Source organism: Saccoglossus kowalevskii, chromosome 9 (genome assembly GCF_978046115.1).
Source record: "Saccoglossus kowalevskii chromosome 9, keSacKowa6.1, whole genome shotgun sequence".
Classification (NCBI taxonomy): Eukaryota; Metazoa; Hemichordata; class Enteropneusta; family Harrimaniidae; genus Saccoglossus; species Saccoglossus kowalevskii.
In genome coordinates this window covers 28,083,203-28,099,151 of record NC_140649.1, presented here as the reverse complement: position 1 = coordinate 28,099,151, position 15,949 = coordinate 28,083,203, and the positions used below count along the sequence as shown (strand labels likewise).

The following is a 15,949-nucleotide window of genomic DNA, read 5'->3' as shown; positions in this document are numbered from 1 at the left end:
TTGAACTTTTTGTGATATACTGTAGAATACTTTTTCACTTGGAAGGAATGATTCAGTGAATTTACCTTTTTTCCTATATTTCACATTTAACTCGTCAGAAATCAGTGAAAATAAATTCCATACAAAACAAGTAAAGTATTTTACAGTATACCTTAAGAATGAAAAGCTGTTAGAATTTGTTTTGACTGGCATTAATGCATTAACAGTGCAATTGTTTTCCCAAAATGTTCTGTTGATAATGTGTTTCACTGTATACAGTGAATGAAACGTGTTCTGGTTCGATATTTGTGGTGATTGACAGTGTGTTCATTTGCACAGTTTATTCATCATTACAACTTGGGTGATAAAACTACATAAACAAACAAGACAAATAAAAATAGCACTTCTTTTATTGAAATTTTACATTACACAGTGATGATATGTCAAATGAAGCGTGCATGTTTGGAAGATTTTTTAGTTGGTCTTGCTCTGTTTTGATACAGTATCTGGTAAATATTGGTCTGATCCAGTCAGGAAGGGATAGCCAATAAATTATTGTTTGCACTAAAGATCAATTCAATTTGCACTGCAACGACAATTTATGACAATCTCCCTCTTCCTATCATTGCCCTAATTTGTTGGGCAGCATTTTTGTTCATCTTGGCCAAAATTTAAGGTAACAATTTCAGTTGTTTATTTTGAATTAGCAGGTTTATTATTGTTTAAGGAATAACCACCCTCAGGAGTGAATATACAACAAGATTTTGACCAGTTCCGTGACATATAAAACACAAGTGTGTACTGTAAAATGACTAATTTTCACTGGGTTTAAATTTCGCTGATTTATCATTTCAAGCATATTCAGTGGGTTTTAAATTCACGGTTTTATCATTTAGATAATATCTTCTATGCTAAATTTTACATATTCATTGGGTTTTAATTTAGCACATTTTCCAGTCAGCTAAATTAGCAAAATTAAAACCCAGTGAATAATTAACCTCTTTACAGTATATGGAATGAACTGGTCAAAATCAAGTGAGTAACTGCAGATGGAAATTAATTTTTTGGCATGGTTTGCTCAATTCTGTAAAATTATTTTTCTTGTCCTTTTTCTTTTAAACCCAAAATACTTGATGGTTGTAATGTTCTTGGCACAGAGTAATATTTTTCGGTGATTTCCGTTGTGAAAGTGGTATAACCCTTGCTGTGTTATATCAGGTATTTCAGACCATCTTGCATAAATTAAGACCTCTCATCCAATCGCAATCATAGGCGTGACACACTGGTGAAATATATTAATTTAAAAGCTTGTCTTTGTTTTTGCACAATATCATGCAGTCTGGCATTTTAGGGATGTAAACATTTTAATACAGTATTATTTAATGTAACCTTTTCAAATGATACTTTTATTGGGAGGCTTAATTCAATCCAGGGTTTGACCCAAGTAATTGCTCAGTTTTCTTTTAGCTCCATGACAGAAGTCATTGTTTTCCATTGTGATATATTAACTCTACAGGTCTGTCAATGAGGACCAGGTTTATCACATTCTGTAACTATTGGACTTCATGGAAATCTGATAGCTCCAGATATCTCACTGGCATTGAGTTACATCCAAGAGTATGATCTCCCAACGCTATGACACTATACATACATGTACATGTCCATTCACTTTTAGTTCACAGTGTATAGATAATGACAACGAATCCAGACAACTGTTGCATACTATAAAATAAATTCAATAAATATAAAAAACATCTCCCCAGGTTGTCATCTCTTGCTGCCTTTCTTTTTCTTTTTCACTGTGTCTTGTTTTAAATTATTTGATTGACTGCCGTCTACACGCAGTGCATGGCCGGTTTGCTTGATGTGATCAAATAGTTTATTACGAGTTCCAAACTCGGCAGAACAAACATTGCATATTCTGATAGACTGACCAACAGATCCTCCCTAAAAATAAACAAATTAAATATCAGAATGCTGTCAGTAGGACAGACAGACAGACGTAAATCTGGGAAAGGAACTGGAGGGTTTTTCTAGGGTGGAAACAGAACTATCTTCTATATAAAATTGTTATCAACTTAATTTAAGATGAGACCCATGTTCATAAGCAATTTTGGGTCAAAATTTAGTTTTTCTGAATCTACAATTTCATGTGAAAAATGACTCCAAAAATGATAAAGCTTTGCTGACTTTATTTACACTTTGCATAATTAATGAGGTCATTTGACAAATGTGGTCATACATTGTACCTTGAAGTCATCTCAGTCTTTACATTACATTTTGTACAGAAAATTGATCAACTGATTCAACTGTTTTTATTTGAAAATATGTAATTAATGGCATAAACAGATTGATTATGCAAATTATTGAGCTAAACTTATTAAAAGAATTCAAAATAATATAAGCACCATCATAACCGACTGTTGGTTACAAATGATTCTTGCACATAATATATGTATTGTCCCATTTTTTTGATAAGCTTTCTAGAATGAAATATATGATTGAAATTAATGAAAAAGGAACATTAATCTCATTCTTAAATATGTCCTAAATACGTACCGATGATGTTTGATTTTGTTGAGTTGAGCCACCTTTCTTGTTTTTCTTTTTTTGTTTTGTGGATCTATGTGAAAAAGAAACATTGTTGGTGAATTTTGGAAAAAACGAATAATTGAAGAATGCCCGCCATTTTGGGAAAAACGAATAATTAAAGGAATGCCCGCCATTTTGAAAATATCAAATGATTGAAGAATGCCCGCCATTTGGGACAAAAACGAATAATTGAAGGATGCCTGCCATTTTGGAAAAAACGAATAATTGAAGGAATGCCCGCCATTTTGAAAATATTAAATGATTGAAGAATGCCCGCCATTTTGGAAATATCAAATGATTGAAGAATGCCTGACATTTTGGAAATATAATTTTGAATATAGAGAAAATAAAATTGTGTTAAAGTATAGTACATTAACAAGTCTAATAAGGTTACAAGTACCTTATTTTGTCTTGTGAGGGCGCTGTTGTTGATTCAGAACAAGGCTCTGCATCATTGATTTCAAGATTGACTGGGTCACTTGGCATGTCATCAATGTTCAAGGCACTATCAATAAGGTCAGTGACCTCTCCAACATCATCTGCTTCTACATTCTCCTCCTAAAATGAAATATGCAAAGTGGCTATTAGTAAACAATTCAAAGCAAGGGCAGATAAGTGAAGTCTGATAAGTCTGACAAACGGATCTTACTGACATCACAGAAGCTGCAAAATGTACTGGTCAGATAAATGTGATTGAAAGTGAGAAAATTCAACAAGACCTTTTGCAACTTATCATGATTTTTTTTGTTTGGCATGGCACATCACTATGAGATTTAAATCTACTTTAAATGTCTCGCATAAGTTATTAGTTGTCACATGTCATACACCATTTCACTTACAGTAATTTCATCATACATATCACCCAGTTGTTGCTGCTGCCGTTGTCTTTTTTTCTGTTTCTTAGAAAGTCTGTGAATGAAAAAGAACATTGATGGAATCTAAAAACACAGTAAATTACCATTTTGTTTTACTTCTTATATATTCCAATTAAATTATGTTCCAAAAGCTTTCTGAATAAATGTATAAATTAGAGACATATTTTAACATCTCTGACCAAGGTTCATTTAATTCTACCATCATACCTTTGCTAGCCAAATTTCATTAACTCAGTTGTCATTTCACCATTACACTTAGCAGAATAAACCTACAGTATATTTACTGTCGAGGAAATCAATAAAAACAGTGTGTGCTCTGATGCATTTCTTTGGGAAATGGAACACAAAGTCACATGCTGTGTTGGTTTCTATGGGAAATTGAATTTGAAATCACATGTTTTTATCAGTAAAACTATGACATGATATATAATGATCAAATCTGGTGATTTAAATTGAAAGTGATTTGAGTTGTTACAAGAACCCTGTTTGATAGATCCAGCTCCTTGGTCATTACACAGTCCCTCTATCTCCCTTTGATAGAGAGACTGTGGTCATTAATTTGAAAAAATGTTATCAAATCACAAAACATACAAGAATATCCTAGGAGTATAATACATGTGTGCACACTTTAAGGTAGCAAGAGAAGGGGAAACAAGAAAAAAATACATTTCCCCCCCGAAAAATTGGATTATGTAGAACTATAATGTGTACTTTATCCTTAGTCAAAATTTACTGTACACGATGCACTTGATGTGTAATTTCTGTTTATTTCCATGAACCTAGCTATGGGTAAACATGTAAACATTTACATACTCAGATTTTTGAAAAACATGCACATTGCCATAACGCTTAATCGTGGGTGGGGGAAAGTTCTAATCACAATTAAACTATTATTCGTTTTTCCCCCTTGCTACTTTAAACTGAATCAATTGTTCTTCAATCTTGATAAAAATATGGCATGCATCTGTAATCCAATATGCATGATCCTCATACAAAGTTTGAATGAAATCTCTCAGTTTATCTCCAAGAAACATTTCTGGACACCTTCAAGTATCAGTATTTAGCAAATTTGAGAATCAAAATGGCTGCCAGTCAGCCATTTTTCATCAAATACATGTAGTAAGGAAAATTGACAAGCATATATAAGTTCTTATACTTGGTCTTTGTGTTAAGTTTGAGTATGATCCATCAAAGCAGGCATGAGAAATAGGTCTGGACGCACACACACAGGCACAAACAGGGACATGGACGGAATCCATGGACAGACCAAATTACAGAGACTAATAAAAGCTTAATTGAAGAAAAGACAAGCCCTTACTTAGACTTTGGTCTGTCATCTTGTAATCCTAGTAAATAATCATCTGCATTATCTTCACCCTCAATGTCATCTTCCTCCACAACATCCTCTTTCTCCTCTTCCATTGGATGCTCCATTTCATCACGTGCCATCTCCTCTTTCAATAATGCTACATTTTTCTTGTGCTTTTTGGAGCGCTCATGGTTTTCAAAACTGACAAACAAAACAACAAAGACTTTTATTAATAATATTATGAGGTTATCATATGATATCACTTGTTCGTAAAGCTGGTTGATACGAGTGATAGAATAATATGCTAATTAGGCATGATATCTAAGTGTGTGGATATATGATAATATGAGGTCATTACGAGGATATCTCAAAGTATGCACAAAGACAGTACAGCGGGAGTATCGACCGACACGCAGCGGAGTTCGATGCGCAGTGTACTGTCTGAGTGCATACTTTGAGGCATCCTCGTAGTAACCATATTTTTATACATCTTTTTATTCCAACGATACAGCATTGGAATGCCGAAATCCGAAAAGTTTAGAGCAGAATCAGCAAACTTTTTTATTATTAGAGGACGCTTACCGGTATGTGCGTAATCATTCCATTTGGAATTCACATTTCCTTAAATTGTAGGATGAAAATACCTCGTAAAATACTGCAAAATTACGCTGTAACTTATGGCGTTACTGTGACTGATGTATAATAATTGTTAGTATCCAGTCTAAAATTCCCTCATCATGGTACATAACACAATTCTACGCACTGTTCAAACATGCATAAAATGTGTAATGTACATATCCTGACATTTACTCCTGATATTTTAATATTAAGTAGTTAGACTGAATGCATGGTAAATGCCTACATTGTTCATATTAAAAAATGGAATTGATGAGCTTTTAAACCACAGCACCCTCTAGAGGTTAAACATATGTATGGATATTTCTCCAGATTTTGTTCTCAGTGGAGGTGAGAAATTACTTACGCTTTATCGCTTGTAAACACCCTGTTACATGCAATACAATGCAAGTTTTCATAATATTCTTCCTCACTATTTGAATTATCAGATTCTACACACAAAAAAACAGAAATAAATGACAGTCAGTGCATTGCTATCAGGGAGGTGATGTTGTTCCAGAGAAGAAGAAACATTATAAATGACATGCCAAAAAACATAAAACTGGTTTTGTCAATATAGAATTATAGCAACTACCCTGAAATTTAGTCTTCATTAATGCCACAAACAATACAATTACAAAGCCATAGCTTACATACAAATTCATTGATTATTTTTTTTGACACATGTCAGTATCCTCTTATAGTATATTAAAGAGTTGTCAGTTTTTAAAAATTGGTCAATTGATGTGATTCAAATCACTTACCAGCTCTCGCCTCCTCATCACCAAATTCACCATCTAGATGCGTTTCCAACATGGCAAGATCTTTCTCCAACTCGGTAAATGATGTCCACTCTTGCTCCACAAAGTTTTCAAGCTCTCTGATAACATAATGTGATATACAGTTTTACTGGTTCTGAGAGTCAAGTAAATGTCGCTTTTATTTTCAGATTTGACCGCCTTTCAGGAAAATGTCGATTCAGCTACATGTATGTTACCATATTACTTACTTCATTTTTTCTACTTTATCTTTTTCTCTTCTGGCTTCAAATTGTTTTTGTCGTTCTTCTACTTTCATCTTCTGCAGCATCTGTGAATTTCAAAAACAATGAGAGACTAAAACCTTCAAAGTGAAGTAATATTTATTGTTCAGATGATTCCAATCATATAATACACCACAACCAAATGTCTGTACGTCACATGTTTGTAACACTGTAAATCATTTGTATTACTATAAATTAATAATATTACTGCATATTTTTTGTATTACTGTAAATCATTTGTATTACTGCATATTTTTTGTATTACTGTAAATCATTTGTATTACTATAAATTAATAATATTACTGCATATTTTTTGTATTACTGTAAATCATTTGTATTACTGCATATTTTTTGTATTACTGTAAATCATTTGCATTACTATAAACAGTTTGTATTACTACTAGCAGCCTATCGGCTGAGATAGCTCCGCTGTTAGCAATGCACATTGCAATTAAAGAACAGAAGATATCATTTGAAAATGAACAATATGTATAGTAGTAAAGCAATCAGACTTTTTATAACTTTTCATCAAAAATATTCATTAAAATTATTGAAGATAATTGAAGAACATAATCATCACGAAATGAACAAATCTGAGAGAGGTCTACCTGTATGCCTATGTAGTATATATAATATCAAAGCAATTAGACTTGCGGTTTTTAACAAGAAGTTGAAAATATCACTTTTTACCAAAAATATTCATGAAAATTAGAGAATTAAAGATATCATCATGAAATGAACAAATCTGAGAGAGGTTCACATGTAGTACCTAGATATGTAATATCAAAGCATTTGGGCTAGAGGTTTTCAAGAAGAAGTCGAAAATAGCATTTTTGAACAAAAATGACCAAAATATTCGCTATAAATAAAACGGTTGAACATATCCACACGAAATGAACAAATCTGTGAGAGAACCACCCAAGGTACCTTTCTAGAAAGTTTCACAGCTATACAGTTTGTGGTTTTTAAGAAGAAGTCGAAAATGTAAAGTTGACGACGACGACGGCGGACAATCAGTAATACCCGGTACTATAAGCTCCGCCCGACAGCGGAGGTAATAAAACATTTGTATTACTGTAAACAGTTTGTATTACTGTAAATCATTTGTATTACTAACTGTAAGTCATTTGTATTACTGTAAATCATTTGTATTACTGTAAATCAATTGCATTACTGTAAATAGTTTGTATTACTGTAAATCAATTGTATTACTATAAACAGTTTGTATTACTGTAAATCAACTGTGTTACTGTAAATCATTTGTATTACTGTAAACAGTTTGTATTACTGTAAATCAATTGTATTACTGTAAAAAGTTTGTATTACTGTAAATCATTTGTATTATTGTAAAAACTTTGTATTACTGTAAATCATTTGTAATACTGTAAACAGTTTGTATTACTGTAAATCATTTGTATTACTGTAAAAAGTTTGTATTACTGTAAATCATTTGTATCATTGTAAAAACTTTGTATTACTGTAAATCATTTGTATTACTGTAAACAGTTTGTATTACTGTAAATCATTTGTATTACTGTAAATAAATTGTATTACTGTAAAAAGTTTGTATTACTGTAAATCATTTGTATCATTGTAAAAACTTTGTATTACTGTAAATCATTTGTATTACTGTAAACAGTTTGTATTACTGTAAATCATTTGTATTACTGTAAACAGTTTGTATTGCTGTAAATCATTTGTATTACTGTAAACAGTTTGTATTACTGTAAATCGTTTGTATTACTGTAAACAGTTTGTATTACTGTAAACAGTTTGTATTACTGTAAACAGTTTGTATTACTGTAAAAAGTTTGTATTACTGTAAACAGTTTGTATTACTGTAAACAGTTTGTATTACTGTAAACAGTTTGTATTACTGTAAACAGTTTGTATTACTGTAAACAGTTTGTATTACTGTAAACAAATTGTATTACTGTAAATAAATTGTATTACTGTAAAAAGTTTGTATTACTGTAAATCATTTGTATCATTGTAAAAACTTTGTATTACTGTAAATCATTTGTATTACTGTAAACAGTTTGTATTACTGTAAATCATTTGTATTACTGTAAACAGTTTGTATTGCTGTAAATCATTTGTATTACTGTAAACAGTTTGTATTACTGTAAATCGTTTTTTGTATTACTGTAAACAGTTTGTATTACTGTAAACAGTTTGTATTACTGTAAAAAGTTTGTATTACTGTAAACAGTTTGTATTACTGTAAATCGTTTGTATTACTGTAAACAGTTTGTATTACTGTAAACAGTTTGTATTACTGTAAACAGTTTGTATTACTGTAAATCGTTTGTATTACTGTAAACAGTTTGTATTACTGTAAACAGTTTGTATTACTGTAAACAGTTTGTATTACTGTAAACAGTTTGTATTACTGTAAATCGTTTGTATTACTATAAACACTTCATACTGAATACAGTGATCACTATGAAAAATTATAAAAATAATAAAATGAGTTGGTATGACCATAAACCTTTCTTTAGGGTTTGGCAAGAAATCCTGAAATATTTGATCACTGACACTAGACTGTGACAAGTTTGTGGTGTCTAATCACAAAGTCAAACATACTTTTTATCGATGTGATCGTTCATGACCACTTTTACTTGATTTTTATCATTGCTAACAACAGTATGTATAGTTGCTTTGACAAATCAGTTACATTCTATGAGAAAGGTTATATATTGAATACATGTCGATTTTACCTGATACTGTTGAACTCGTTTATCTCTTTTTCTCACATAAGCTGCCAAATCCTGTCAAAACAAAGAAAAAAAAAAGTTAGATAATAATTCTTTTACTGTAAAATACTTTATTTTAGCTGGAATTAATTTTCAGTGAAAGACTTTTTCAGTGTTTTGTATGGAATTTACTTTCACTGATTTCTAACGAGTTGAATGTAAAATACAGGAAAAAAGTTATATTTGCTTGATTTTATTTTTACTGAATCATTCCTTCAAGTATTTTATTAAAAGTATTTATTTAAAGTATTTAAATCACCTCATTCATCCCAATGGCCATATTCATATTTGGTGTGTACAATGTATTTTATGTTTTGTCGCTATGAAAACATGACATATTATTACATTAAATTATGACATAATCTCATATGATATTCACAATACCCACATTATATTTTGTACGCATTAAAAACTACAGTTCATATTATGAACTAGTGGCAGCACCCTCCATTAAAGTCTAGTGCCCTCTGGAGTTGGAAATGAATTAATATACATACCCTGACTTGCTCGTTGTAGTTCTTTTTTGCTGCATCTCGCAGCTTTTTATTTTCTTTCTCCATGAGTTTTGCAACTCGTCTGTTTTCAGCTTCTCTTGTGTCGTATTTTTCAAGCCATACATAGGATTTAGGAGTGACATAATTCAACCAGTAGTTGTAGAATGGCTTTATAATCTTCATGTGAACAAGGGTGAAAAAACAAACAAATTAGATTACAGAAATTCATGTTTTTAGGAGAGGGAGATGCAAATACACAAGAAGCACACATTACACAATTTGCATTATCATTTAAATCATAAGTCACCTTTTATTTACGACAGCAAAGTTAAATTCAGTTATATAATTTGGTGTTCAACAATTTTTTTTCCGGAGGGAAACTCACAAAAGGAGAAATAAAGGAGGGGGGAAAATCTCAACAATTTTCTCTAGCAATATATTTTATTATTTTCATAATTAGTAATATTAAGAATACTTTATGGGACTTCTTCAAATTGAAACAAAATTATCTTTGATGTGACCTCCCACATTACAGCTAGTGTAAATTTCTGAGTATTAAAATTACATGTATTTATCATTTAAATGTTACCATAGTCACTGCTTAGTTAAACTTACCTCATTGTAATCACTATGTGCATTCCCAAACTCAGGGCACTCATAAAATGACAAATCCTGTCCGGGATCTTTAAATCCTGCGTCTTCTTGTGCTATCGTCTGAAAAACTTGTCTGTAGACGTTATAAAATCCCTGAATAGAAGATATTAAATTAGTTTTATAGCATTTGCTATGTGTTCCTATTAATGTCAGTTGCTATTTGAACAGTTAACCTAATTCATGGCATATAAGAATGTAGTTGTCTATGCTTGGCTTGGTGGCAATAACAATGACTGTCTGATACCTGATATGCATGTCATACTAGGAGACAACACGTACACTGCACAGTAAGCCTTATCATGTTATTTTCATAAAGATAATTAAGGCTACCATTCAATGCGTTTCCACCATTTAATCATTCTCTTCATATTAAATGTTTATATAAATTATGTGTTCCTTGCATCTGTGTATGAAATGGTTAATGTGACACAATCTTTTGTAACACTAATTTGTACATTGTAAGTAACCAATGAATGTATTGAAGTTCTGTTCAGTGCGCTTGGTAGTGTGGTAACCTGAACCCACAAAAAAGTTTGAAAGTATGTTTTGCTGTCTTTATATTTTGGAGTCACATATATCTTAGGATTAACTAGGGGTGGCATTTATTTACATTCAGGCTTCCTAAATGTTTTTGGAAATGCTAAATACCTGTATGATGTTTTGCCTGGCAACTTAAACACAGATTTTTGACATCTTTTATCTCCATTGTGTATGCTCTTGCAATGAAATACAACATGTGTTCATGACATGGTGTATAGTACAGCCTCACATGGAAGTAGATTGCAGCTAGTGAGCATGTTTTAGAATGATTTTATTCATCATTTTTAATCAAATTTAACATTTTCAAAGTGGGAAATTTATCTTTTCATGATTTGATTTGGTTGTTATTTAGGGACGACGTCAAAAGATCGATGTCGGATAAAAAACTTAATTCCTTTAGTTTTTTTCCAAACCCCCCTACCCCCCACTGAAACTTAATTGATAAATATTGGTCATGGCGTCAGACTACATTCACTATTAAATACAAATTGATAATCGGACAGTAGTATTGCATAGCAGTTGGTTGTCGGGTGGGTGTAAAGAGAGTTTACAAATGCACCTCATTTGACGCACAGATTTTCACTCGAACCAAACCATTTTTCTGGTTTTTTTCCCTTTTCGGTTATTTCTGTCCATGATTGGATAGAACTACAAATACTCCAAGATTTTTTTGACTTCATTAAAAAATAAAATCGTTTTTGTAGGATGGAAACTTTTTGACATCAAAACCCCCCACCCCAAACTAAAAAGGAAATAAGTTTTTTATCCGACATCGATCTTTTGACGTCGTCCCTTATCAAATTATATTTCATATCAATAGGAAATTCCAATATTTAATGAAACTATTTAAAAGTCAATGATGCATGTTGATACTGTCAGTGCCACTTAATTTTTGACTATCTACCATGCAGGGCTTCCACTGTCCCCCCTAATTTTTTGATCTTATAATGTTGTTGTTATTTTGGTGACATAGATGGATATTTAGTACTAGCCACCAATGCTACAATTACTGTTCACCCATAGATGAAGAAAACTAAGTTATTGATATTGATAAATAATTAACTTGCTTCTTGACATGTTTTCGAACACTCTTGATACAAAGCAGGACTGTGTTTTACTAAAACTACTAATCAGTTTAAATGACTTTTACCTTTTTGTTGTCTTCATAACCGGAGTACATGGCTGGCCTGAAGTACTGCATTATATTTAAAAATTGATCTTGATAGTTATCTGAGAAAATAAAGTGCGAGTAAGGTCAAGTGATGTCGTATTAAATTGTATTAATTTACTCACAGTGATTTCTGTACAGACATGTAAGCCACATGACCAACACTAAATAGACGATAATTCTTACAATTCAGACTGGCAGACAACATTCCACACTGGCAGATGACAATCCTCACTGGCAGACGACAATCAATCCACACTGGCAGATTACATCCTACACTGGCAGACTACAACTCACACTAGCAGACTACAACCCACACTGGCAGACTACAACCCACATTAGCAGACAACAATCCACATTGGCAGACAATCCAAACTGGCAGACGACCACCCACACTAGCAGACAACAACCCACACTGGCAGACGACAACCCACACTAGCAGACAACACCCACACTAACAGACGAGACCCACACTAACAGACGAGACCCACACTAACAGACAACACCAACACTAGCAGTCTACAATCCACACTAGCATATGGCACCCACACTAGCAGACTGCAACCCAAACTAGCAGATGACACCCATACTAACAGACGACACGCACACTAGCAGACTGCAACCATCACTGGCAGACTACAACCCACAACAGCAGACAGCATCCACAATAGCAGACTACAACCCACACTGGCAAATCACAACCTACAGAAAATGATTCACTCATTATCAACACAAATGTACAATGGCCAACAGAATTATATACATTAAGACACTCAGGACAGACACTTCAGGAACCAAGTCATTTTCTCAGTTGGCTTCACAATGTTAAATACATATAGCTGTCAAGCTAACATTTGTTCCTCTCTATATCAGATATACTGACCTCCTTTGAGAAGAACATCTCTATGTTTGTCATACCATGCCCTTTCTTGTGGATCATTCAACACTTCATAAGCTTTCTGTATAAGACGGAATTTGTCAGTGGCTTCATCTTCATTTTCACGATTTTTATCTGCAGCCAAAAATAGAGAAAACTAAAACTGTCTGTGATTTGATAAATTTCAGAATGTTTCGCAAAGTCACCATGAAAGCATTGTCATTGGAGACTGTTTACCCATATTCTAATTTACAGTATGAGTAAACATACAATTGCAAATCTCATGGGACCCACATCATAGAATAAGTGGTGTGACAACTGTGCATAGTGAAAAAGTTACAAAATATTACGATTTTCTAGTTAGTGAACATTTATCGCTGGAGCAGATTCCAATCCAAATACTGTAAAATACTTTATTTTCGCTGGAGTTAATTTTCGCTGAAAAGACTTTTTGATTTTTAACAAGTTGAATGTAAAATATAGAAAAAAAAGGTATATTCACTGGATTTTACTTTCACTGAATCATTCCTTCAGCGAAAATTATTTCCAAATGAAAATAAACTATTTTACAGTAATGCATCTTATAACCGTTAAAATGGTACACCAGTACATGACACTTTATATAAAGATCACGAGGGACGGACATGTCCAGAATAAAACAAAATGTGTCTTAGAACTTGTATTTATATGTATTTACTATAAATTCCAACTTGACATAATCATTTGTTTCTTTTCAGATTATCTTTCATTGAAAATCAGATTGAACCATGGACCCTCTCTAGTGTTTATGATTAAAAATATTTTTGAAAAACATCAATTGCCGAAAAACACCAAACACATGCGACACTACGCTGCACGTGGTAAATTACCTAACAGCCATGATATGAACAAGTACAGACAGTAGTTGTGTGTCAAACTGCTATGAGCATTTGTCACAATCCATGCAGGGAAAGGTTACTAGCCATGTGATTCTATTGAAGATGACAAAACCATACACAGTACTGCCATATTTGCTACATTAGTAACTATTACATAATAGTTACATTATATTGGTGCTGATACTATTTCTGCTTCTGTTTATATTTCTAATTTTTGAGTCAGGTTGACCATATAGTAATCTAGTTTACCGCCATGGACTGATAGTGTTACACACACAGAGGCTGACGATATATTTATGTGGTTGGTTACTCAAATCAATACAATGAAGGCCATGGGGCGAAACGAATCTTATCATATACCTTGTATTGCCCGGCCTCGTAACGCTCTGGGAATCCCGATGCGCGAGCCATGCAATAATTTTCCATATCACGCCCGGGCCCCGTTTACCATATTTGGTAAACGAGTCTATTTCCTGGAACTACTTTCTGTTTATAAACAAGGCGCGTAATTTGCATCTGTGCTTCGATAATGGCTGACGATATTATTCTGTGGATGGAAAATATACCGAAAACACCAGTTGGACTCATTATTACCCTGACGAAAGCCGACATTCCACCACAACCAATCATAAATATAACTGGTCACAAAAACGTGTCAAGTTTACAGCACTACGATACTCACATTCAGCTGACATCGGTGTCGCGGGATACACCCAGCGACACAGATGCCAGCTGATCGTCTGACGATACTGTCTCTCAACGGAAGATCGTCGGCGCATTTCAGATATTGTTGGTTACGCCAGAATCTGGAACTGTAAACCAAACTGCTTCTTGTCAAGCAATTGTTTCTCGTTCACCGACTACGGTTTTCAACAACTGTGAAATTAACGTGTCTTTACCCGTCTTTACCTGTGGCTACAACATCAGCTCCAAGAAATCGTTCGTTGTCGGACAGTCAGTAAATGACCAACTTAGCTGGACTGTAGTGTCCATTCTTAAGAAAGCAAGTTTATAATGAGTTCGTATTTATTACCATTAAAATATTGTTATAAATTTATGTCCATTTGCTGTTTCATTAAAACGTAATTTGTGGATATACTTGGTGACATTCGTTTGTCTATAGATCCCTGTCACTGACGTCATGTGGTACCGGTCGTGTGAGAGATGTTGACGCGTTTGCATCATTTAGAATCCTCCGTATAAATCCGCACCAGTAAAAAGGCCCGTATCGAAACCCGGGTGTAATCGAATAGGTTTTCTTTTGGGCCAGACGAGCGAAAAATAACATAACTAAAGACTTTTTTTTCATATAAGGTATATGATAAAACCTTTATGGACTGGATACGGCTTTTGCTGCCCTTGATCGTACGACTTACGCGCCCTCGCAAGCTCGGGCGCTTCCGACGCACGACCTTGGGCCGCAAAAGCCGTATCCAGTCCATAAAGAATAATAGCATCGAAACAGTTGGTAATGTAATGTAAGCATTTATCATGGAATTTAATCATCCGCGCTCCGAAAACCCGCAAACTAACTAATACTATTTACTTTGCTTTACTTTGATTTATTTACTGTATTTTAATTACTTTCTGATTTTTTTGTATTATTTTTAGTTTTATTACTTATATTTTATTTTACACTATTTTTACCTTACTGTATTTACAGCAGATTACAGTTGCGTAATAAACTATTAATAATAATAATAACAATAATAATGATAATAATAATAATAATAATAATTATTATTATTATTGATTATTGATTAGCAAAGCGCGGGCTGATCGGCCAGAAACAAGTATAAGTGATTTTGGGGGTTTCAGAGCGCATAGTCCTTGTCGTTCCGCCCCATATACGTCTATGTATTGACTTCAGCCACACGAATACATCGTCAGACCTCATTTGTGTTATATGAAACAACGACAAAACAGAATCTCAACACTTACCGGGATGCCATTTCAAAGCTAGTTTTCGGTAAGCCTTCTTCAGTCGATCGTCGTCCGCGTCCAACGACACCCCAAGCACCTCGTAGTGACATTGCATGGCCATATTGTGGTGCACTTAACTCGATTACGTATATTTTATAACTGTGTATCTTTCGCACATGTTCGTTTCTTACCGGTGATTTTGCAACCAAACAGCTGCGCAACTGGCACGTTGTGCGCACGCGCGACG

At 33.4% G+C, this 15,949-nt stretch overlaps 1 protein-coding gene across 1 annotated transcript; it reads right to left on the bottom strand.

The window, feature by feature from the left end:
• Positions 1-371: 371 nt before the first annotated feature.
• LOC100372361 (dnaJ homolog subfamily C member 21-like) lies at positions 372-15,949 on the bottom strand. The gene is made up of 14 exons (XM_002732325.4): positions 15,721-15,949; positions 12,908-13,036; positions 12,007-12,086; positions 10,278-10,409; positions 9,666-9,839; positions 9,133-9,183; positions 6,380-6,459; positions 6,135-6,250; positions 5,738-5,822; positions 4,765-4,956; positions 3,411-3,480; positions 2,972-3,129; positions 2,539-2,602; positions 372-1,926 (listed from the first exon to the last, which is right to left on the bottom strand). Exons 1-14 carry the CDS (start codon positions 15,821-15,823, stop codon positions 1,747-1,749), a joined length of 1,614 nt encoding a protein of 537 aa, XP_002732371.2. The 5' UTR covers positions 15,824-15,949; the 3' UTR covers positions 372-1,746.